This window comes from Geotrypetes seraphini, chromosome 1 (genome assembly GCF_902459505.1).
Source record: "Geotrypetes seraphini chromosome 1, aGeoSer1.1, whole genome shotgun sequence".
Taxonomy (NCBI): domain Eukaryota; kingdom Metazoa; phylum Chordata; class Amphibia; order Gymnophiona; family Dermophiidae; genus Geotrypetes; species Geotrypetes seraphini.
The window spans coordinates 269,350,492-269,376,409 of NC_047084.1; the positions used below are offsets into that span (position 1 = coordinate 269,350,492).

Below are 25,918 nucleotides of genomic sequence, written 5' to 3' on the forward strand. Positions count from 1 at the left end.
CTTAACTACCCTTTCATCCAGCATCTCTCCCTCCTTCCCCACCACCCCAGGGTCCACCATCTCTCCTTTTCTTTTCCCAACTACCCTCCTATTCAGTATCTCTATCCCCCTTCCACACCATCCCTTGTGTCCAACTTCTCTCCCTTTCTGTTCCTTCCCTCCCTAAATCCCATTGTCCATCATCTCTCTCCCTCTGCTCTATTTTTAGACCCATTATTTCTTCCCCCCAAAGTCCAGCTTATGCACGTCTCTTTGAATCCCCTTCCTTCCCTCCGTGTACTTCTACACCAGGGCCCCCTCCCCTGAAGGTCTGTCCCCCCCGAAAGCCTGCACCTCCCACCTGAAGGCCTGTACCCCATCCCTGAAGACCTGTCCCCACCCCTTGAAGGCCTGCCTGTTCCCCCTGAAGGCCTATGCCACCATCCCTGGCCTGTCCCATTTGAAGGCCTGTCCTACCCCCTTAAAGGTCTGCACCCCCCTTTAAAGGCCTGTTTACCCCTTAAAGGCCTGTCCCACCCCCTGAAGGCCTATGCCACCATCCCTGGCCTGTCCCCCCTTTGAAGGCCTGTTCCCACCCCCCCGAAGGACTGCCCCCCCCCCAAAGGACTGCCCCCAAGAAAGACTGCGCACCTCCCCCCCCCCCCAGGAAGGCCTCCGTGTTGCCCCTGGCCTCCCCGAACCGTTTACCTTATTGCTTGAGCCTGCAGCTGATGATTGCGGTTACAGCGTCTTTGCAGTGCTCTGAGCTGTTTCCTCTGCTGCATTCCCGCCCCTCCTCTAATGTCAGAAGCAGGATCGCGGTGGAGGAAACAGCTTAAAGCACAAAGATGCTGTAACCACGATCTTCGGCTGCAGGCTCAAGCAATAAGGTAAATGGTTCAGGGAGGCCAGGGGGGAACACGGAGGCCTTCCCCGGGGATGAGCAGTCCTTCGGGGAGTGGGGGGGGAAGTCCTTCGGGGAGGCCAGGAGGGAAGCCGGACAGCAGCACTTCCCGACTGACCCTCCCTCCTTGCCTTCTAAAACAGGTGAGGCAGCGGCCAGCCAGCAAGAGCAGCGCTGCTGCTCCTGCTTTAGGGGGCGAGGGGAGAGAGTCCGAATCAGGAAGCCGTTTTTTAAAAAATTTAAATTGATTCGAATCGATTCATCCGAAGTGAATCGGTGAACTGATTTGAATCGTGAATCGGGCAGCACTAGCCTGCACTGCTCCCGATGCTCATAGGAACTCAATGAGCGTCAGGAGCAGTGCGGGCCATTCAGTGCGGCTTCTTGCACTAAAAACTGCTATCGCAGTTTGATAGAAGAGGGCCTTAGTAACATCATTGGGTGTATCATTTGCAAAAGGTAAACCTAAAGGCCCAGCCACAACCATTTGCTACATGGGAATTGAATTGGACTCTGTTGCAAGAATATTGAGATTACCAGAGAACGAAGTTATTAGGGGAAAGAGAAGGGAAAGGGGATGTGGTTACAATCAAAGTGGTTATTTTGTACCTGGGGCAATGGAGAGTTAAGTGTCTTGCCCACAGTCACAAGGAGCTGCAGTGGGAATCAAATTTGATCACACTATGCCTATGTTGTGGGATTTAATTTTGCATTAGCCACCTATTTGATCCTGCAATGAATTTAAAATACTTTGTTTGATCTTCATGGTATTAAGAGACGGTGGTCCTGTTCTGTTAAGCTCTTCTGTACATTCCATCCAGTATGATCTTTGTGTTCTGAGAATCAAATGTTGCTTGAAATGTCATTTAAATTTGTGACTCATTTGATATAAAGGCAAGGTACCAGCAGCCGAACTTATATAGATCATTTGATTTTTTTAGCATTCCATGATTTTGATACAGAGCGCTTCCATGTGGAATGTTTTGCTAGTTGAGGTTAAGGGGGCTTTGTGTGTTGCAGTTTAGGAACTATGTGAAGACAATTTTCTTCAACAAGCATTTCCTTGAAAGTTATTTTTTGAGTTTGACTATTTTTTTCTGTCTCTGATTGTATGTTTTCATTTTATTATGTATTTTTTTTATTGTACCATGGGTAGTACGTATATTTTTAAATAAAACAAGTTCTCCAGGTTCTCAAGCCACTGCACTAACTATTAGGCTACTCTTTCACTTAACATTAGTAGTGTTAAGGATGCCAGGAAGGTTATTCAGCAAATGATGCAAACCATTATTGACAGTTTAAACTTTGCCAACAGGATGATTCCAGTGGATAGGGCCTTCATCTAGTAATTCACTTTTTTGGAAAGTGAATTGATAAACAGTCTCACTTTTTATTAAAATTATGAGATGCATGAGAACTTGAGGTGTGGTGCATTTTTGGAACAGTTCAAAGGTGTGGTACTATAAAAGAGGCAACTGAAGGATTTTTTTTTCTATTTATTATAGCTGAAACCAAAGTTGAAAATGAAACTGGCCCATTCCTATACTTGTTGCAGCCCCCCTTCCTTCCCAGCCTATTTTGGAGTCTAGTGGCTAGTTGGGGGAAGGAACAATTCCAAGTTACTACTGCTCATGCTGTCCCTGCTGTCAAAATGACTACTGTTCCAAGTTATAGCAGCCATTTTGAGATTGGAGCCGGCATGACCAAGGTCAGCTAGGGATTGCTCTTGTCCTTACTGGCTCCAATATCAAAATGGTTGCCATGACCCTCAGCATCAGTTTCATGAGTAGCCTGCCTCAACCAACCACTAGATCACCAGGGACTCTAAGGTAGGATTGAGAAGGGTCTACAGGTAGGTTCAGGATAGGGGGTGGGTTTGAGCCTACTCTTGTTTGGAGGATGCAGGAGCTGGTGGAAGGACACACACTGCACTGCATGGAGTTTTTGTTTCAGCTGAAAATTCACGAGTAGATGTTGGTGAGTGAGCAGGAGTGACATGGCCTGATGAGTGGAGGAAGTCTGGAGTGGTTAAAAGTATCACTTTCTTGAACTGTTCCCAATAGTGGTAGCCTTAATGTAGTGGGGATAGAGACTCTAGCAGGTTGTCTTCTGCTCTGATAATGTAGGGGTGGTAGAAGTAATCAGTCCATGAACACCTCTGCCTAATCTCTGAAAACTTTCTCTGTGTGATGTTCACATCCCATGTACTACAAAGGGGTTAATTTGGGAAGCAGCTCCCAAACTATACTATTCAAGAAATTTGCCAAATGATTTAACTAAACCATATCTACCCTCCCCAGATTCCGACGCATACTATATCTATCAACCTTGCAATCTCCCTGGAAATGACTAGTCCAATTCTTCTTGTAAACCATCTAGAACTGAAAGGTATTGGCGGGATAGAAGACACCAATGTAATTTAATATATCATTCTTTTTTTTAATTCTTTATTGATTTTCAAAACTTAAAAAAAGTGCAAACAAATATACATTCTGATATATCAAATAACAACATTTGTTTTCTTACAAACAATGAAACAAATTACCCTATTCCCTCCCTCTACCTGGATGTGTGTAGAAATCTATTTTTTATGCCAAATAAAACCATGCCATAAGACAATGGAATAGAGACACCTAATACCCTATTAATTTTGCCCCAAATTGATTTCCAAAAAATAAGAACATAAGAACATAAGCAGTGCCTCCGCCGGGTCAGACCACAGGTCCATCCTGCCCAGCAGTCCGCTCCCGCGGCGGCCCAAACAGGTCACGACCTGTCTAAATCACCAGAAGGGGCCCCCATGCCGCCTTGGTTTCCCTTCCTAGCCCTCCGGTCTTGCACATGCACGACCTGGGTTTCTATACTTATTTTCTGGTTAGCTTTCTCAATATCCCATGATCCCTTTATCCTTCAGGAATCCGTCCAGTCTCTGTTTGAATCCTTGTACCGTACTCTGCCTGATCACTTCCTCCGGTAGCGCATTCCAAGTATCCACGACCCTTTGGGTGAAGAAAAACTTTCTTGCATTCGTTTTGAACCTATCTCCCTTCAGTTTCTCCGAATGCCCCCTCGTACCTGTTGTCCCCTTCAGCCTGAAGAATCTGTCCCTATCCACCCTCTCTATGCCCCTCTATGATCAACGGACAATAGAATAAAAGATGATCCAATGTCCCTATATCAAGATGACAATGCCCGCATCTATTAGATGTTAAATTATCCAACTTTTGTAAACAAACAGGTGTCCAAAAAATTCTATATAACAAAAAGAACCAAGTTTGACTCAGATGCTGACACTGTACATCCCATTCTCCAAGTCTAAATCCATGGCCATTGCAGAAATATGCTGCTTTGTTTCTATACTCCAAATGTTTCTTAAACTTGTTTTAGGTTTTTTCGCCAAATATTCAAATATTAATTTGTACCACTTAGCAGCCTGATGCCCTTGAAAATCTGTCAGGAAACATAGACAAGCTGTACTGATTTTTTAAGTTGCACAGTCAGGGAACCCCTTCTGAATGGCCTGCTTCAACTGCAACCATTTATAACCTTGAGGCTTTGATATGCTAAATGATTGTTATAACTGTAATAAATTTCCCATTCAGAATTACATCATTTAGAGTACGAATGCCTGCCTGCAACCAATGTTTCCAGAGGATTTTAGACTTGTATCTTGGAGTTCAACCCTAGGACTGACAGTTGGTTTGCTGTAGTGGAATAGGAGTTAAAACATCTATAAATTTTAATGTTACCCAAGTTGAGTGAAAAATAATATTGTCCTTATATATTATAAGAAGCTTGATACTCTAATATATAGCTGAGATGAAGTGGTCTTAGAAAGAGCAACTAAGTTAATACAGACATGGTGGGGGAAGAGTTGTGCTTGTATTGATGCGGGTTCTCTGAGGCAGCATGGCGAACCCGTTGAACCCCTTCACTTAAAAGCTGAGTCTGTTTACTTAACTAGTTGTAGATTTAAAGTTATTCAAAATAAGTGATTTAAAGTTTGACATTTATCAAAAGGTTTAGCATATAAACTCTAGTGCTATGATTGAGAATTTGAGCCGAGTCAGTAGTGGGCTAAATTATGCTTACCCATCGGTCTAATAAGTAACAAACGGTTCTCTGAGCTCTAAGTGTTATAAAGAGTATGGTGCTAATTATACCCGTGTGTGCATATTCATTTATCTGTTTCTAGTTTAATGCACCTGGGGTAATTATTTAGTCACAAAATATATTTGAGATGAAGTGGGGCCATAAGATGACTTTCCAGAATCAACCAATCCGGTAGAATATCCATGAGTTCAGGAAGGATCCAATACATACCCTGACTTAAAACAAAAGCTTGATGATATCTGTAAAAATTTGGAAAATTTACTCCTCCCGCCGATTGAGATTTTTGCAAAGATATTAAAGCTATTCTAGAAGTTTTACCAAGCCAAAGGAATTTTGTAAGAATCCCATTTAGTTTTTTATAAAAAGAACTCTTAAAATAAACTGGTAACATACTCATTTGGTAACAAACTACAGACAAGATCATCATTTTGATGGTTTGGATTCTCCCTCACCAAGAATGATGTAATGGATTCCAATGCTCACACATTTCTTTAACCTTCAACAATAGGGATTTTTCATTTACTGTTATTGTATCTTCCAATGATTTTTGAATCATTATACCCAAATATTTTATTCCCTCTTCCTTCCAAAGGAATGGGAATGGATCAAATAAACCTTTTACACAATTTACGTTCAATGGTAGAACCTCTGATTTACTCCAATTTTTCTTATAACCAGAAAATTTACCAAAACGATCAATTTATTACAGTAAATGAGGGATGGTTGATTTAGGATTTTTCAAATGAAGCAAAATATCATCTGCATAAGCTGAAACTTTATAATGTCGACCTGCATATGGAATTTCCTTTATCTCCTTTGCCTGCTGAATGGCCAACAACAAGGGTTCCAAAACAATATCAAAAAGCAAAGGACATAAGGGACATCCTTGTCTAACTCCCCTCTTTAAACAAAAATGTTCAGAGAATGCATTATTAATCTATAATCTGGCAGAAGGGGAACTATACAAGCTTTGAATCATTTGAATAAATCCGGATCCAATAGTGGGATACCTTACAGGGCACTTTTTGTGAACTTCACAAAAAGGGTGCCATGTCTTCATCTCACTACAGCTTCCACTACACCTCCAGAATCCCCTAGACCCACTTATCTGCTACCCCAATAGCCCTTATGGCTGCAGGAGTCACTTATATGCTAGTAAAAAAGGGTTTTGGGGGTGTATAGGGAAGTGCACATGTTTCAATATCGATGCAGTGATTACAGGGGCTCATGGGCATGGGTCCTCCTCTCCATGGGTCCCTAACCCCCCCCCCCCCCAAGATGGTTTAAGACGCTTCTGTGCAGCACGACTAGGCTTTCCTATGCCAGGCTGCAAGGTGATGATGTTCTGGAGGCACAATTTTCAAGTTGTGATTAATATTTTTATGGGGGGGGGGGGTCGGTGATCACTGGGGTAGTGTGTGGGGGTCTGTATTATGTGTTTGCAGTGCTTATATGGTCATTTTAGATGGGGTTTTGGGACTTAGACCATGTTTTAAATCACAGGTGTCAAAGTCGGTCCTCGAGGGCCGGAATCCAGTCGGGTTTTCAGGATTTCCCCAATGAATATGCATGAGATCTATGTGCATGCTATGCTTTCAATGCATATTCATTGGGGAAATCCTGAAAACCCGACTGGATTACGGCCCTCGAGGAGGGACTTTGACACCCCTGTTTTAAATGGTCTAAGTCATAACATCTAAGTTCTGTTAATCCTGTGCTGTATAACTTTCGGTTATACATGAAGTACGAGCTGTATAACTTTCGGTTATACATGTAGTACGACTAAGTCTAAGTCTGCCCATGTCCCGCCCAAATCCCACCCTCAACACTCCTCCTGAAACGCCTCATTTAGCTATGGTTGTTCAGTGGCACTATGAAGGCCTAGGTTGTTTAGAAATACGTCCAAAACCCGGTTTGATTATCGGCACTTGGACATCTTTCGTTGATCGTCCATGTGCCGAGTTAGGCTGGTTTTTGGACGTTTTTCTCTTTTGATTATGAGCCCCACAGTATCTAAATACTTTTGCAATTCCAAGCAGGGACAGTCACTTGTGTGTTTAGCGTAGAGCGTTGAATGCGTCTGGTAGTACTTTAGAAATAATAAATGCTAGTAGTAATTTGGAGACAAGATGAAGTTATGAAACTACATTGTACTACAAACTGCAATCAAGTGCCCTAGGGAAATGCAATATTCCTGGATTCTTCCGGTGTAGGCAACAGACATTAGGGATAAAAGTTAAAATACTGCTTCCAAAAAGCAAATAAAATTTCTACAAGAGAGTATTTTAATAGTCTTCATGTGCTTGCAAAATGGTTCTGCTGTATCATCTATCTTTAAAGTGCAGAAAACAGATGCAAGCATCTCAAGCCAACTCTCTTTTGTAGCCCAAAAACCAAAAGCAAATCTGAACTCAACATCTGTAGCTGGTTTTGCAACAGGGTATATTTTAAAAATGAAGTTTCAAAATGCATGCCTCAGATATTAAATCTTGCATTGATGAAATAGATTTTTTTTTTAATAACCACACACTGGTTTTCTAGTACATACCTGGTACTGGGTTTCAGAAATGACAATGAAATCCTGATGTTAAAGCAACATAAACTGAAAAAAATAAATAAATAAATTTTTCTAAAGAAATATTTTAAAAACCATGAATTAGTAAATAATTTAGAAACCATATCACACCAGTCCACCTAAACTGAAATGATTTAAAAGAAAACCAGCAAAACAGTTTGCAATTTATTACATGACCAAATCATTGAAAAAGTTATGACTACCGGTAACTGCTTAACAATAAGAGTTTGTAACTTTAAGTATTTGTTGGTCTGGTAAAATTGTCTTTTCAAATAGTTTGATGATCTTTTACCTAAAGATCATTGGTTGAAAACAGTTCATTAACAAAGGCAACTCGGGCATTTATGCCCCCCCCCCAAAAAAAAAATTATAGACAAGTCAGAGCCATTGTGATAAAAATCTGATCACTGCTTTATTTGATAGTGCTCATCCGAGCCAACATACAAGCTCTGTCCAATCCTGGCAACCTTCCTCCCTCCCATTCCCCATACAATTTTCTAGCCCCTATGCATCTGAAGTGAGGGTTAAAAGGTTCCACCAACCCAGCACAGCTAATCCTCAGCTCAGCTGGTACCACGACAGTATTCACAAGTTCCCCCTCCTCGATCTCTTCTCCAGAATCCTCCTCCATTCTAGAAGAGTCCAAGGGGTGAAAAGCCTGCTAGTGTGGTAACCATCAACCAACTCTCGCAGTGCTACTTGAACTTCCATCTCAAGTTCTCTACATTTTCCTCCCATCCACTGATTTGGGTTTTCTGCCACACTAGTATTCATGCTTATAAATGAAGTGTCTGTTCAAACTCCTACAAAATGGTCAAATGTCTCCTTAGAATATCAATACTCTGCTTATATATACTTTTTCTAAGGTGCTGTTTAATCCGTCCTTCAATTACCCATTTCTCAATTTATTGAACAGCTTAAACAATTTTTGAGACCTCAGAACCACCACTCCTCCGTCCCACCAAGGTGTTTCAACAGGGAGATTCAAGTGGTGAAATCTTCACCGGTCTACTTGATTAGATATTCAATTAAATATTGTACAGTTCTTATCATTCTTTTGGTTTATGATTACTTATCTCAATAATGGTGAGTTACTCATTAACGCGGAATAGCGGTAGGACCCGACATGTTTCACCAAAGTTTCGTCAGGGATCCACACCAAACCGCTGCCATCCACCTCTAATCTGTTGCTGCTTAATGAGATAAGTAATCATAAACCAAAAGAATGATAAGAACTGTACAATATTTAAATGAATATCTAATCAAGTAGACCGGTGAGGATTTCACCACTTGAATCTCCCTGTTGAAACACCTTGGTGGGACGGAGGAGTGGTGGTTCTGAGGTCTCAAAAATTGTTTAAGCTGTTCAATAAATTGAGAAAGGTGTAATTGAAGGACGGATCAAACAGCACCTTAGAAAAAGTATATACAAATGAAGTGTGGCATCCAACTACTCAGAGACCAAGTGCCAACTTGTATTGCTTCCTGAGCTTGTCTTCAATGGGTCCAACAGATTATGAATGGCCTGGTGGAGTCCGGGGCGGCCTTAACCTCAGACTTTCCAGATGTGGAGTCTGGGTTGGCATATCTAGTGATATATGATATAGTGCGTGCTTCTGCAAAACAGATGTCCCTATCTGTGGTATCTATCTTGACTTCCAAAAAGCCTTTGACAAGGTACCCCACGAAAGGCTGCTAAAGAAGCTGTGGAATCACGGGGTGCAAGGGGATGTCCACCGATGGATTAGACACTGGCTGGCGGGCAGAAAACAGAGGGTTGAAGTAAAAGGGCATTACTCAGAGTGGCAATGGGTCACGAGCGGAGTTCCACAGGGATCAGTGTTAGGACCGCTCCTATTCAACGTGTTTATCAACGACCTGGAGACGGGGACGAAATGTGAGGTCATTAAATTTGCTGATGACACCAAACTCTGCAACAGGGTCAAAACCATGGAGGATTGTGAGGACCTGCAAAGGGACCTGACAAGACTGGAGGAGTGGGCAAAAAAGTGGCAAATGAGTTTCAACATAGAGAAATGCAAGGTCATGCACGTAGGGAAAAAGAACCCGATGTTCAGCTACAAAATGGGGGGAATATTGCTAGGGGCGAGCAACCTTGAAAGAGACCTGGGGGTGATGGTGGACACAACTTTGAAACCATCAGCGCAGTGTGCGACAGCCTCAAAGAGAGCAAACAGAATGCTGGGCATCATCAAAAAGGGTATCACTACCAGGACAAAGGAAGTTATCATGCCGCTGTATCGTGCAATGGTGCGCCCGCACCTGGAGTACTGTGTCCAGTACTGGTCGCCGTACCTCAAGAAAGACATGGCAGTACTTGAAGGAGTCCAGAGAAGAGCGACTAAGCTGATAAGAGATATGGAAAACTTTACATACGCCGACAGGTTGAAAATGCTGGGGCTGTTCTCCCTGGAGAAGAAGAGACTTAGAGGAGACATGATAGAAACCTTCAAGATCCTGAAGGGCATAGAGAAAGTGGATAAGGACAGATTCTTCGAACTGCGAGGGACCACGAGCACCAGGGGTCACTCAGAGAAATTGAAAGGGGACAGGTTTAGAACCAATGCTAGGAAGTTCTTTTTTACCCAGAGGGTGGTGGACGCATGGAATGCTCTTCCGGAGGTTATAGTAGGCGAGAGCACAGTAAAGGGGTTTAAGGAAGGTTTGGATAGGTACCTAAAGGATAAAGGGATTGAGGGATACAGATAGAAGCAGAAGTAGATTATAGAAGTAGAGGTAGATTATAAAGGTTGAGAATATACAGATAGAAGCAGAAGTAGGTTATAGAAGTAGAGGTAGATTGTAAAGGTCAAAATTTCACTTCACAGGTCAAGGACCTAGTGGGCTGCTGGGCGAGATGGACCTACGGTCTGACCCAGTGGAGGCAACTTCTTAAGTTCTTATGTTCTTATGACACTTATGGCTTAGGCATTGGGCAGCAGATGCTGCCTCAAAATTGTGTCTAGTGCAGCTTCTGTTTAAGGGCCATTTTTGGTTTGGGGAAGACTTGGATAGGTTAGTTAAGGATTTTGGAGACTCTATGTCTCAGAGGTTGCAGGAGAATAGGCCAAGGAGTTCATCTCGGTCATCATCCGATAGGCCACGGTTTCAGGATACTGGGAGGTATAGATCAGGGAGGTCGACATATAGGGCATCATTTGACACGTCTTATAGTGCCAAGTCCAGGTTTTCCCAGAGGCAGTCCAGTCGGCCTGCCAAGCCTTCCTCACAGCTGGTTCTTCCTCAGACGTTGAGGTCTGCCCATTAATTGTGTTTTGACTCCTTCCACCAGTTGGTTACGGGAGGAGGGGGGCTGTCCTCCTTTGTGGAGGGGTGATCCTGCAGACTGTTATGTCAGTAGGTTCTTGAGATATTTCACGAGGTGAAGGGTTAGGTTTTCTTCTCTTCCGTCGGGGAGACTGTTTTGGCTTTCAAGAAGGGGATGGCTCCTTTTTTTTCTTTCCTGGCCAGGAGAGGGGAGTTTGGGGTTCAGTCTCTTCTGTGCCTGCTAAGGTGATAGGGCCTTTTCAGGTCAATAGAACCCCTTTTCCCCCCTGTAGTTTTCAGTAGAGGATGGGGATTGAGGTTCCTGGGCTCTACTTAGGGAGCGTGGATGCATGTGCGCTTTCTTTGGATTCTCTGTGGTTCGGAGTTTGGATTTCTCTTTCTGTCCTTTTTGGGTAATAGGAGGGTACGGGCGGATTCTAGGGGCCTCGGTGGGTCTGTAGACTATTTCTTCTGCTGTTGGTGAGGGCAGGCATTGTTCATAGGCTCTCCATGCTCATTCGTCATGGGCAGTTGTTTTTCGGGGATTTTCCGCTTGGTGGTAGCAGAGTGCGGGAGCACATCTTTGAGTGCTCCTGTCATTTCAATAGTGTCAGGTTTGTCCCACCCAGTTTTTAGATTGCTTTGCTACATCCCACTAGTCTCTGGATTCATCTGCTGCCGGTGCTAAGGAAGGTAAAATTATGTCCTACGTGTTAATTTTCTTTCCTTTAGAGGCAGCAGATGAATCCAGAGCCCCACCCAATCGGGTTTTCGAAGTAGATTTTTCTTCTCTCTCACAGGTTGGTTTCCTGGTTATCAGGGTGTCTTTTTGCTTATGGAAAAGAAGTTTGGTGTTGTAAGACTACATTATTCTGGATGCTTGGGCAAGAGCGATACTAACTGGCCTGGAGGGATAACATCCAAGATATACACCGGCAAGTTGGTTCTCTATCTCCACCTGCTGGTAGATGTGTTATCCCACTAGTCTCCGGATTCATCTGCTGCATCTAAAACAGGGGTGTCAAAGTCCCTCCTCGAGGGCCGCAATCCAGTTGGGTTTTCAGGATTTCCCCAATGAATATGCATGAGATCTATTTGCATGCACAGCTTTCATTGTATGCTAATAGATCTCATGCATATTCATTGGGGAAATTCTGAAAACCCAACTGGATTGCGGCCATTGAGGAGGGACTTTGACACCCCTGGTCTAAAGGAAAGAAAATTAACAGGTAGGACATAATTTTTTACCTTATTTTTCTCAGGCATTCAGTTCGTAATATGATAGCTCGGATATTAAAAAAAAAGGTGATCTTTTTATTTTTTTAACCCATACCTCATGTTTTATCCTTCCTTTTTCTTACACCCCAGAATTTAATGTAATCTTCTTATCCTCATGTTCTTGTAAATGACTGCAGAGTTTACATTTGTCTACTGCAGAGTCTGTATTTGTGTGTGGTCTGTATTCTCCCCCCCTCCTTTATTTTTACGATATTGTAAACCACTTAGATCTTAACCCTGGTTTTATATTTGTGGTATATCAAATAAATTGAACTTGAATTTGCAAATGGTATTGTATTCTAAGTATGCTTTATCCAGCTCTGTGGAATTATCTGAATTTTTTGTTTAACACAGGGGTGTCCAACTTCAGCCCTCACTAGGTCAGGTTTTCAGGATTTCCCAAATGAATATTCATAAGATCAATATGCATACAATGGAAGCAGTGTAGTCAAATAGATCTCATGCAAATTCTCTGGGGAAATCCTTAAAACACGACTGGATTACGGCCTTCAAGGGTCGGAGTTGGGCACCCCTGGTTAACTGCTTAATTGAATGTTCATTGTCTTCTGATTACTTTTGTTCTTTGTAAGCTCCCCATGAACTACACAGGTTCTTAACTTTGTAAAGGATCGCCTTGATCCTTTATAGGCATAGAGCAATCCACAAATCTTAGATTAGATTAGATGTTTGGGCTAAGGAGGATTGCTCCTTTGAGAAGAACTGTCCTGAGGGGGCATTGTCTTCTTCCCAGCAGGAACAGTAAAAATTAGATACATTTCACTCATTTGGACTGGTCTAGCAGGATGATAAAGAAGAAAAATGTTGCTACTGTTTGGGTTTCTGCTAATACTATGACTTGGATTGGCTGCTATTGGAAACGGGAAACTGGGCTGAATGTCATGGTAGGAATGATAAAGAAGTTGAAATATGGGTTTACCTGCTAATTTCTTATCTTTTGAGTCCTGCTAGACAAGACCAAGACTCACCCAAGAAGTCTAGCAGGGTATGTCCCTCACTTGTTAGGTTTAGGGCATGGATCCTGAGCCCATGGGGATTTGTCTTTTTCAGTTTCATTGGTTTGATTTATTCATATTGAAGTATACTTGCAAATTCATTTTCAGCTTTGACAGTAGTATGCTGACAAGTTCCAGGAATGTACTAGTCCTTATACTGGTAATTGTTTCACTGAAAACCAGTCCTCTGCTCTGGAGTGGTCTAACTGGAAGGGAAATTTAACAAGTAAACCCAAATTTCACCATTCAAGGTCCATGCCCATCTGGAAAGATATTTTTTTGGAGGGAAGGAGGGGGTTCAGTTCAGTTGGATACAGTCTTATAGCACCATACCCCCCCCCCACGAGGCTTCATTCTCACCTTCTTTGGGTAACCATATTTTATTAATGTTCTCTTAGCATGGAATGGGCTGAAAACCAGGAAAGCTAGGGTTCAAGTCCCACTTTTCTCACAGATGATCTTGTGATCTTAGGAACAGCCATTTATTGGCTTAAACTGGTGTAAACACCAAACTAACAGCCAATTATTAAATTAATTTGTGCGCACAACAAACCTTATTCTAAACATTGAATACAAAAATAGGCCCCCAGTTTTATAGAATTAGGGAGATAAAATAGCCCTTTCCTCACATCTAAAAGTGCAAATACAATAGCCAGCAGAGAATTTGGGGGAGGTGGTGCAGCAGATCTGGGATAAAAAAAGAAGAGTTAAGGAGAGAAGTCAAGAGACAGAAGGAATAGAAAGTGAAATACAGAGTGATCAGTAGAACACATTCCTGCAGTTTTTGATTAATAAGATTTTGATTCTGAACCCTCCATTGACTTTTGAAATCTGAGGAAACGGTACAAGGGAAAATAAAAACCTTTTGGCTGCAAGCCATAAAATACCCCATTTAGAAATATTTTATTATATTTTTCTATTATGCCTTTTTTTTTTTTTTTTTTTTTTTACAGTCTGCCTGTTTTCCTTGGCCAATGTTTATGGGTGGACTTCTGCAGTTACTATTTCAATTCTCATGCTTAAAATATAGCTGTTACTTTCTGGTACCATTGTTAGTGCAGTTAAAACAAGCAGATATTTTTTTTTCAGTTTTACTTTTAGAAGTCAAGAATCTTCCCCATTAGTAATTTAATTCCCGATTGACATGAATTGATATACAGTAAATTCATAATACTTCCTGACTACCAGTAGTGGGGTGGGACTGTAGAGTGGGCAGACTTGATGGACTATAGCCCTTTTCTGCCGTCATCTTTCTATGTTTCTAGTTTAAACAGACGTGTCATAAATGTGGCTCACCTTGCCGGATTATGCTGTATGGACACTTAAGTTAAGTCGCTTTTTGCACTTGGTTGTTTTATTTATAACCAAAATATGGATAAAAAGAACACAGAAAAAAAGAAAAAAATTTAAAATAATTTATGGACTTTTACACAATTACATCACAATAGTCTACATTTTAATTACCTTTCTACCTTAGAAGTTGGTGCAGTGATAGATTTGGTGAAAGTCTCTATAGGGGTTTGTCCTCTGCTTTGAGAATTTCCGTTCCACTCAAGGAATCTGAGCACCTTCTTGGTCTAAAGGCATTTAAAATATATTTTGTTCCGTTTTTTTTGTTTTTGTTTGATTTCACCATGATAGGTGCCACACTCCAGAGAGAGCCATTGCTTGTGTTGCTTAATCATGGATTGTCATTGTGATATTTTGGATTTGAAATTTTTGCCAGTTTTTCACCTTTCCAGACATAGGCTCAAACGAAGATACAGTTTTGAGTGCACTACTTATATCTGAGCCAAGGAAAGTAAAATGACTTTATTTGGTACCAGTTGACAGTTGTGAGTGCAACTGACCTTTGCCACTATTCTAGAAGCTACACATGCAATTTCTGTCACATGCAGCTTCAAGGGGGCGTGGCCATGGGAGGGTCAGGGGTATTACTATGAGCTATTCAAGCAGGTTATAGAATACTAGAGGTCATGCACCTAACTGCCACTAGTTGAGTGCGAACACAGCAGCCTTTACATGGCATAAGTGCTTGTGCCTAACCTTAGGGGAGAAACCGTGAAGTTGTACACTAGTTTTCTATAACGGCAGTTTCACATGAAACTGCCATTATGGAATTTGCACGCATTGTGCATCATCTCGGCACTTACATTTTGGCTCCTTTTATTCAGTTTACCCCTGTATGTACAGGGGCTGATCAGGTCATTTATATTGCTCCTCGCTTTTTAATTATGTTACTTTAGTATAGGTTAGTTGTGGTCACTAGGTTTGTTTTTTTAACAAAAATGTTTTAAGAACATTTAAAATATGATTTTATAAAACATTTAAAAAAATCTAATTTAGCTAAAATGTGGCTTTTTAAATCAGATTTTTGTCCTGGTGTGTGGAACAGTGGCTTAGATTGTGAGATTGCTTATAGTAAAGAGACTCTTTAGAGCACTTAGAAATGTTACTTGTATCTGAGGCCTGTATTCACAGTGCAGCAACACTTCAGAGTATTAATGTGATTTTTAGGATTTTCATAAGTACTTTTGCTGATAGAAAAATGTACAAGCTTTTGCATGGCTGTTGTAAATTAAAACAACTTACTGTTAAATCTCTAGTTCTTAATTTTGAAAAAAAAAAAAAATATCACCACCTTGAATGTTTCCATTAAACCCAACTGATTTAATTTTAACATTTTAAAATGTAGTTACTGTATTTTTCGCACTAAAAGATGCATCTGACCATAAAAATAGATTGTTTTAGGCTGGACCTATTTCAATAACGATTAAGTGCCAAAAAGGTACCCACTGGAGGGACAAAGGCATGACCCCCCCACCCTTTATTCCCCCAGTGCTCACTGATCCCCTCCCACCCCCTAAAAGCTGAAAGTGACAATACATACCAGGCAGTAAGCAAGTCTCTGGAGTAGCCTAGTGGTTGGTGGAGTGGACTATGGAGCAGGGGATCCGGGCCCATATCCCACTCTAACCGGTACAATTGTAGTGGAAAGTTTGAGCCCTCCAAAAATCACAAAATACCTATTGTACCTATATATAGGTGAGACCTTCAGGCTTATGGGTTACTCTAGTGGTGTACAGTTGGGTATAGTATAAAAATAAACACCTGTATATATGTAAACTGCTTTGAATGTGTAACCACAAAAAGGCAGTTTACAAGTCCCATCCCTTTCCTCTTTCTACTATTCCTAGAGGGTTCACCATACAATATAAGGGAGTTATGGTGAGATGTCTACCTGGGACCTTGTATGTACTGTATATATGAAGTCTACTGCAGTGCCCCTTAGGCTGCCCCACTACTCTGCTGGGATGTGTATGTTTTCCCCTAGAACATATTTCTTCAAAAATTGGACCAAAAGGTAGATGGACTGAGCACAAAAATGTCTAGAAAATGGCAGTTTTTGAAACATAAAGATAGATGTTTTCTGGATTCAGAAAACTTAACCTTTGGACATTTTCAGCAAAATGTGCTAAATCAGACTAGACATCATATTGAAAATGCCCCTCATAGTATACTTGAGAGGACTAGAGGCATGTACTGATGGTCTGCCCTTAGACTGGATTTTTTTTGCTAGTCTGTCTTGTTGCCCTAAAGATAAGGCAGAGGATCCTGGGAGTTTTAATTGCATTAGTGTTTTCTTTGGTTTTGTAGTATCATCAGCTCTTTTAGGATAGCCAAGAGGAGTTTCCATTTTGAATTTCAACATGTATGGGTTAGTAGTTCAATTTGAAACAGTATTTGGCTGTATGGGAGTCATAAACTGAGGCATTCTATATTTTAATGAGTATAAGGGAAAGCAGATAATAGGAAGGGCAGGTTTAAGTACAGATACTTGCACCTCATTGCCTAAAAGCAGAAGTGCTGTGTGTGCAATTTCTGCATGAAATGACAAGACATATATTTCAGTACACAGCTTTCAACAGTTATGCTGTTTTGATACTTAACAGTTGGTGTAAAAAAAATAAAATTTGATATATTATTGGTGATATATAATTGCATTAAATCTCACTTCTCATTTTCTGTTTTGCACCAAGTGCTAATACATAACTTGTTTTTAACTTATGACCTTCTTCTTTGCTTTTGTCTTTGAGGGGGTAGATCTGAATATTAAATATTAATAATACTTTGGAACACATCTATATGAAGAATGCCAAAATTATTGGATTTTATTTCTAACCCACTATGTAGATAGCCTATGTAATAATATGAGAGATCTTTGAAATCTCAGTGGGTTTACATTGAACTGTATAACCCTAGATTTGACCATTAGCTAACTTTGAGAATGCTGATGAGTGAGATGAAGGGAAAACTCCCACTTGCTAAATGTGCACAGCTGTGTTGAGAAATGGAGCCATTCCATTTGTTCTTGTCTGATTCCATTTTTATGCAGTGCAATGAATTTTAACTTGTTGCAGAGAATTTTCTGAACACCCACATATCTCAGTTTCTTCTGGTTTGCAATTGCACCAACTTGATGTTCGTGAATATCGAACAAAGGAAGACATTTTCCTTCATTTGACTGTATTTGCCGTGCATGTGGTGAGACATTAGGCTGCCTGCATAAACATTCAGACTGTTGCTAAAGGTTTGAGGAGTAAGCCATGCAATTTGATTTTCTAACCCTAACTCTTAAAAAAAAATTATCCAGGGCTTGTACTTTGAAATTAGTTGGACAAGTGGTATTTTTACCACCATCTGTGCATTTTTTGATATGTGTTTATAATTGATATTCAGAGAATGAGACTAGGATAATGGTTTACAAATGTTGGCATTTTATATTTTTATATATGTAAACTGCTTAGAAGCATGATAAGCGGAATATCAAATTTTAATAAAACTTGAAACTTGCATTGGTGAGGTTCAGTCAGTGCATATGTTGGTGGCAGAGGTTTGTTTGGCATGTACCGTAAATACTCGAATATAAACCGAGATTTTTGGGCCAAAAAATTGGTCCAAAAATGGGGGTCCCAGTTTATATTCGGGTTATCCCCCAGTGACCACCCAAAACCCTCCCGGACTTCCTGCAGGCCTGCCTTACGCCGGGACAGGAGGGATCCCTTCCATCTTCTGCCCCAGCCGACACTAATAATTACCACCCTCCCTCCTTCCCTCCCTTATGTAGCTGTTTCCTGGTGGTCAAGCGTGTATCCCGCGCTGAAATCCTGAAGATTGTACCCAGGCCGGCATGCAGGAGTGAGCTTTTCGTGCTCCTGGCCGGCCCTGGCACCGCTCCTTGATTGGCTGCTGCAAGAACCACAAATCCCATGAGAACTTGCGGCAGCCTGTCGAGGAGCAGTACTGGGCTGGCCGGGAGCACAAATAGCTCACTCCTGCATGCAGGCCTGGGTGCGCTGCTGGCTGCTACCTTTACAATCTTCAGGATTTCGGCGCGGGATACACGCTGGATCACCAGGGAATAGGTACACGAGGGAGAGTGGTAATTATTAGTGTCGGCCGGAGCAGGAGATGGGAGGGATCCTTCCTGTCCCGGCCTACCACTAGGTGGTTTAAGTTAAGGGGAATGGTTAATCTGTTGGCTGGGTTAGAGGGCAGAGGGGAATACGGGACAGTCAAGCCATTGTGACATCACTGATGAGGTTGGCTCTTTTTAGGGGGAAGAGGGTACAGGGAAGGAAGGTGGGACAGTGTTCAGAGTCTGGCAGGGAGGGGGGTTTGATTCACAGCCAGGGAGGGAAGGGGGCTGGGTGCAGAACCTGGCAGGGCAGGACACTTGAATATTAAGCCACCCGACTTATATTCGAGTCAACCATTTTTCCTCCTTTTGGGGAGAAAAATGGGGGTCTCGACTTATGTTCAGATTGACTTATATTCAAGTATATACGGTAATTAATTAGCTTGACAGCATGTAGTCTTGGACAGTTTTTTGGTTGGCTTCAGCATTTAAAGAGAATCCTGAGTTTAATATTTACTTTACATTTTCAACTGTGGTCAATACCACCATATATTATCCAAAAACCATTTCTCCACATTTTTTCCAGCAAAAAGGATCCACTTGCAGAGACCATTTTGCTAAATTTTTGTGAAGAGAACGTGGGTCATAATTTTATTCATGTTTGAATTCTTTATATTGAGAGAGAACATGTATATTTTCAAATAGGAGACCAAAAAGTAGAATAATTAGATAAATGCAGTTTTTCATATTCGTTTGATACAGAAATGAGTTTGTTGGTGGTTAAATAAATTGGGAGAAAAAACAAGAGAATCCCGAGTTGTTTCCACAAATTAAACTCAACAATGAGATTTTAAAAAATTTTATTATTCTTGGTTCTATTTAAAGAGAGGCTTATGAGATCTCATTGATGTGTGTTGTAGTTGGAATTGGTTTGATACAGGTCTGAATATTGAAGGGTATAGACAGGGATGTGATTTTTGTGCCTTAGATGCTTGAGAGGTAATTAGTGAGGGTGGTGTGTGGGGAGATTAAATAGGATGCTATGGAAAGACTTAGACTTAAGGCTTTTTAGAATCTTGTTTTTATTTATTTATCTTGAAGCAGTTTCTTTGGTCCCTCTAGTAGTTTGCTGTTAGACGCAATAATTGATTGTATGGTCTTTGTAAGTTTCCCCTAAGAGTCTTTAAAATCTTTGGTTGAAGTGGGGCCGGCTAAAGAAGAAATAAAAATGTCTTCCCTGTTCCTTTCTTTACCTTTTCCCCCTTTTCAGACAGTTTCAAACAAGTTCTTCTGTCTTGTTTGCAAGATGAGTTCTTTTCATACACAGTATTGTACTAAGAGTTTTCTTTATTGCTGAGGTGTTCCTTTGCAGTAGTTCCAAAGGTTAATATTAGATGCAGAGCTGCTGTTTTTGAAACTTTCAATAGATTTCAAGTGGGTTTTTAAAAAATTATTATTATTGTAGTGCCCAGACCACAGGCACTGACAGTTAATTTTTAAAGCTCTTTGAACTCCATTTTATTGAGTGGATTCAAGCTGGAATGTAAGCTGTAGCTTTATCTAGTTCCCTTCAACTTGAAGTTTTAGAAGAAAAACACAGTTTGAGAATGTATTGCAGATTTAATTTGTGGTTGAAAGGGCAGCAGTGTTAAACAATTTTGGTGTACAAAAATACATTAAGATGTCATATTACTCAGCTCCTTCTTGTTAATTTTGCAGAGATTTGTAGACATGAATGAGATCAACTGAGTCTTTGGGATTCGACCTGTTGAATCATCGAAAATGGAGGCATAAAATCCAAGGGGAAACTTAAGAGTTCAAACTAGCACAAGATGGCTGAGGAATTCTGAGCGAGGACAGACGAACTCCAATGCTTGTCGGTGTGAGCAGTAGGAAAGGGGCAACTACCATGGTAACACTAATTACAGAAAAACTGGAGAACCAGAGGTTGGATGACCTGACATGCAAAGCTTACAGTATTAATCTGGTAAGGCTACACCAAAGTTTAAGCATCTGCCAGGAAGACACAACAGTAAGGTCCATACCTTAATTAGGTGATTAGCTTATTTCAGTGGTGTAGTAAAGGGGGAGGGGGAGCGAACTGCCCCGGGTGCTGGCACCTCTCCACTCCCCCATACCACACTCACACCCTCTCTTCCATGCCCCCTGAACTTCTTTAAAATCTTCGCCAGCGTGAGCAACTACTCTAACCTGCTGCTCGTGCCGGCCTGGCTCCCTCTGAAATCACTTCCAGTTCATAGGGGCAGGAAGTGATGGCAGAGGGAAAGTGAGCACGCGCAGCAGGCTGGAGAAGCTGCTCGTGAAGATTTTAAGAGGTATGGGGGGTGGGAAGGGAGGGCACGAGTGTGGCGCGGAAGGGGCGGGGAGGTGGAGAGGAGGGCATGGGGGGTTGGTGTGGAAGGAGCGGGGGGGGGGGAAGAGAGGAGAGCTTGGGGTGGAGAGGAAGGTAAGGGGGGGGTTCCATCGCGCTGGGCACCTCTTACCCTCGCTATGCCACTGGCTTATTTGCAGTAAATCTTGGTAGGCTTCATGGAAGATTGTACATCTTTGCTGTGCTATACTCTGTAGCTGATGACATGAGGTCATATAAAATAAATCAAAAGTGGCTTTGTTGAGGGGAGAAGGACAATGCTTGAACTGTCACCTGTTCGGAAAGAGTGGGGGTGTGGTTTGGTGAGGGTGGGACTTCTTTCTTGGTTTAAAATCTGGAATGTAAGCACATGTGTAAAGTTAACAGGAAATGGCCAATAATATTATTAGCCCTGAAAGTATCAGTATGTTATAGAACAGGACTAGTTGATCATTTGAGGAAAACCCCACTCTAAGATACAGTTCTTACTAAACTTTCTGTGGCCACATCCCCATTATCATGGCTGCAAAAAGCATGCAGTCCCTAGCCTAGAGGATTATATTTCATCCATGCTCCCACCCAGCCCTCCTACAGTTTTGCAGTTGACATGGCCGTCTTCCCATGCAGACCTAATAATAGCACAAACTTTTAAGGAGGCATGGATCAGTTAGGTTTTGTTTGTTAGCATTCTCAGGTCATGACCCTAAACATTGATTTTGTAACTCAATTTGAGGTTGTGTCCCACAGTTTGGGAAGGTCTCTCTTGTCTTTAATATCGGGCCTGGTCGTTTGTGAAAGAGTTAGAGAGGGTCCTGAGCAAGGATAGGCTGTTTTTAAATGCTTCACGTGTATCAAGGCAATACCCCAATGTGGCATATTGTAGTTATAAACAAGCAGCTTGGTGGTATGGTCCTCATTTTCGCTGTTGCTGGAAGAAATAGAGCATACTTTTTATTTTTTTCATGCAATGGAGACATTCTGTTACATCCCTTCCAGATTCCATATACTAGGTGTTCAATCCTGGCCCGCGATCTGGGAGTTGCAGAAATCCACAAACTTTTCTGAGCACGTGCTCCACCCCCTTAGCCTGAGAGCTAGCAAACATATCCAGTTAACAATTTCTGCAAGTAATCCGTGCAGAAGTCTCTTGCGTTTACTCTACTCTGCTTCTTTTTCTTCTTTTTTGCTTAAAGTTTGTTTTCTCGGGGGCTTCAGTGCATTGAGACCTCTTCCAGAGGTCCCCTGTCGGAGGAAAGGACACAATCCTGCGGTGCCGGACTACTGCTTCACAGAGAAACTCTGATGGATCTGTGGAGCCATCCTGCTGTGTGCCACCTTTTCTAGACTCGAGGTCCTTTCCCCTGGGAGTCTGCTTGCCGGTGACCTTGTCACAGGCTTCAAGTGCAGGCTGTATGAATCTGGAGTGAAAGCCATCTGGGTTTCAAGGTGCAGGCTGCCTTTCCCACCCCCAACCGCATGGATGAGGATCCACAGGGCTGGGGGTCATAGTCTGTGTCTGGCTGGCTGACAGTCCGAAGGTTTCAAGTTTAGTTGGAGCTGTTTTTCAGGCAGAAAATCATTTTCCTCTATTCTAATGTTGTTTAAAGCTATTGACAGTCTGGCACTGCATAACTGGAAGTAAACCTCCATTATCCCCTATGGTAACTTCAGAGGTGGCTTGTAAAACAATTTTAAAGTTGTTTTTCACAGTTTTTGAGAGTAGAGTTCAGGATCTTCACCTCCCCAGACACCAAATTGCTATTTTCTATGTTTGGTCTTTGTTTACTTTTGCCGTTATTGGTGCAAATTCGTGATGGTGAATGAAGAACAAGACAATTTTTAATGGGTATAACTAATGGGTAGACTGGATGGACAGTTCAGGTCTTTATCTGCCGTCATTTACTATGTTACTATGGTGGCCATCTTGGATTTTAAAATCAATCTTTTTTTTTTTTTTTTTTCTTTTATTTCTGCCACAAAAACCCTCGATTTGATATAAAATCATTTGGGATGGACTCCCCAGCCCCTAATCTGTTGAATGTGGACATTGATTGCACTGGATTGATGCTAGATCAGTGATTGTGTACTGCATGCTTTAGCACACTGGGGGGAGGGGGTGGGAGCTTTGGACTTCACCTCCTCCAAATAATCTTGGGCTGGGGAGCCAGCCTGTGTCTGTGCCTTCTGAAGAAAATCTCACCCAGAGGCCGTCCTGGAGTCTGATGCAAAATGCCTGCATTCCGAGTCTGAGGACTCTTTTGGCGTGGTGCTTGTACCTTAAAAGAGCCCTGCCATGGTTGCAGAGTGGGTGTATTTTTTCGGTCTGTTGCATCTGTGGCAAAGCTTCCTGTTCAGGAGCCCTCTTATCTGGCTGTGTCAGATTTTTATTGCAGTAGTTGCCATGCAGATATTATAACTCTTCTGCCTCCTGCCAATGTCTTTATTTTGGATCCTGCGGATGTCCTTGCTGAGACTGGTCTCCTCGGCCGCCCTGAGCGTCCAGATTTGAGTACTGACCCTTCTTTGCAGATTTTTAAGAAGGCTTTTGTCTGCCTCTTTACAGATGATGTTCTGAAAGAGCTCCATTTTCAGGCTTCAGTCTTGGACTGCTTTCCTGTGTCCTTTTTTCCATTCAGTCCACACCACCTTGATCTGGTTTCAGAACAAAGCTCTTTCCCTAGATCCTAATTTTTGGCAGGTTTGAACAGCCTGAGGTAGATTCCACCATGGCGCAGGTTATCCAGTGGGCATCCCTCTCTAGTAAATAGGGAGGTGAGGTTTAAGGACTCTCAGGATTGCAGGGTGGATATTATGTTACAAAACATTCTTTTCTAGCAGCATCTTCAGATAGCCAAGCGGTGATGGCTGCTTCCTTTATGGCACGTACCTGTCATTCTGCCCTGCGTAATGCGTCCTCTGTGGAGGTGCATGCCTGTCCTCCGCTGGTGATGATTGGTGTGTATTAGGTGCCAGATGCCCTTTATGACCTCATTCGAGTTCTTAGTACATTCTCTGCTGGTGCAGCGTCTGTGCGCCGGACTCTTTGGATCCGTCTTTGGATTGGGAATGCTGCCTCAAGGATCACCTTAAATGGATGTCTTTTCAAGGACCAGCTTCCTGTCTGGATGACCTCTACACAGGTGTTGCTGAGCACCACCCTAAGTCGCTCCCTGTGAATAAGTTTCGCTGGATGTCAGGAGGGGGGTCGTAGTACTCATCGTTTCTCCTGCAGTTATCATCAGGGATACGTAGGTTTTTCCTTACAGAGACATTCCCAGAGCTATGCCCATGTTCCAGTTCCAGGCGTCCTCAGGTTCCTGTGCAGTGGCTGTGCCTAAAAAGTCCCGATGATGCTAGGGATTGGACATGGCTTCCTCATCTTGAAGGCTGACTTCTCAGTTTTGCCAGGAGTGGACTCTACTTTCATCGGATGGTAGTTAGTCTTCCTTTGCCCGCCTCCAGCTTGGTTTCTGGACTCCGGCAAGTCGACTGGAACGGAGTCTAGGGTCCGTAATATTCTCCAATGCCTCTTAGACATTGGGATTCTGGAACCTGTTCGAGAACACGAATTGGAGCTTAAGTGGATACTCCTTATAAGTCATCGTACCAGAAAGGCTCAGAAGATTGGACGGTGCCAGCTAGCAGCAACTTGAGCTGGTGACTTCATGGAGAGGCTGTCTGCCAGGGCTGGCTTCTTTGGATTTCAGAGTGGATGACTCTTAGGACAGATGCTAGCCTATTGGATTGTGGGCTCACTTCGGGGCCTGCTCCATTTAGGGGCAATAGACTCCTGGTCCAAAATGTTGGTTGACCAAACATCTGGAGCTTTGGGCAATTCGGCTGGCATTACTCGCTCACCAGCCCCTTCTGAAAGGAACAGCGGTGCAAGTTTCTCCTACGACGCCACAATGGCGGTGTACATATATCACGAGAGAGCTCTAGTGCTCTCGCTCTTGGGTCAGAAAGATCATCTGCATTCCACTGGGTGGAAGCACATCTTCTGTCTTTCTCGGCAGCTCATGTGGCCGAAGTCTACGATGTTCAGGGAGACTTCCTCGGCCAACAGTTCCTGGACCCAGGAGCATGATTCCTCGCAGGAAGCATTGTCTGATCGTACAGAGCTGGGGCCAGCCCCAGAGGGAATTGTTGGCTTTGGAAGATAACACTAAGGCTGGGTGCTTTTTCGGTCGACGAACAGCGAGGAAGCTAGAGCCAGATGCCTTGGTTTAGCCAGGCTGGTTCACAAGCTCCTGTATGATTTTCCCTTCGTGACCTGTGGTTGGTTGGGTTTTCCACCGGATAGCAACACATCCCGGCCTGGTGATTCTAGTAGCTTCAGACTGGCTTGGGCACCCATGGTATGCGGATCTCGCCCATCTTCTGTGAGGTGAGAGACTCCAGCTCCCTCTTCATCGATATCTTCTCAATAGGGAGCTGGTGCCCATGGAGATCCCACAGCTTAATACCTACTTGACTGGAAGTGTGACTGCATTGTGGGAGGAGTCTTGTGCGATTCATCCTAAAAAACTTTGCAGGGCAGCTCTTCATACTTACCCAGCTTTACTGAGTAGATGTAGCGGCTCATTCTGATGTCGCTTTTTGGAACCTCGGTGTTGAGAGCAGTCTCTTCTGTCCCTCCCTAGATGTTACCATTGCTTTGGTACGTCACCAAGCGTATGGAATCCAGAAGGAGCGTAAGAGAATGGAAGATTACTGCTAATCTTTTTTTCTGTTAGTCCCTGTAGAATTCCATATGACCCTCCCTCTCTGTGTACACTCAGTTGTTTGGAATAGCCTGCTTCTTCCTCCTTTGATGATTTTCCTTACAGGCTTGTACGCTTTCCAGCCAGTTGACAGATCCTGTGGAGCATTTTCTGTGAGTTAACATATTACTGAAGGCCTTTCTTGGGGTGCTCGTTGCACACAGCGGGTTAGTTTTACATTGTTCTTCGATGTTTTTTCTGCTTTGCCTTTGTGC

The 25,918-nt window shown here is 42.5% G+C and overlaps 1 protein-coding gene across 5 annotated transcripts in view; it reads left to right on the plus strand.

Moving 5' to 3' along the window:
- FAM53A (family with sequence similarity 53 member A) overlaps positions 1-25,918 on the plus strand; it is a 195,883-nt gene that overhangs the window by 23,253 nt on the left and 146,712 nt on the right. For 3 of the 5 annotated variants that reach the window (XM_033951121.1, XM_033951111.1, XM_033951132.1), the window contains exon 2: positions 20,289-20,556. The exons of the other annotated variants lie outside the window; for them this stretch is intronic. In XM_033951121.1, coding sequence (XP_033807012.1) covers positions 20,440-20,556 — 117 coding nt within the window. In that variant the 5' untranslated portion in view covers positions 20,289-20,439. The remainder of the gene's footprint in view (positions 1-20,288; positions 20,557-25,918) is intronic. 5 annotated transcript variants of the gene reach the window in all.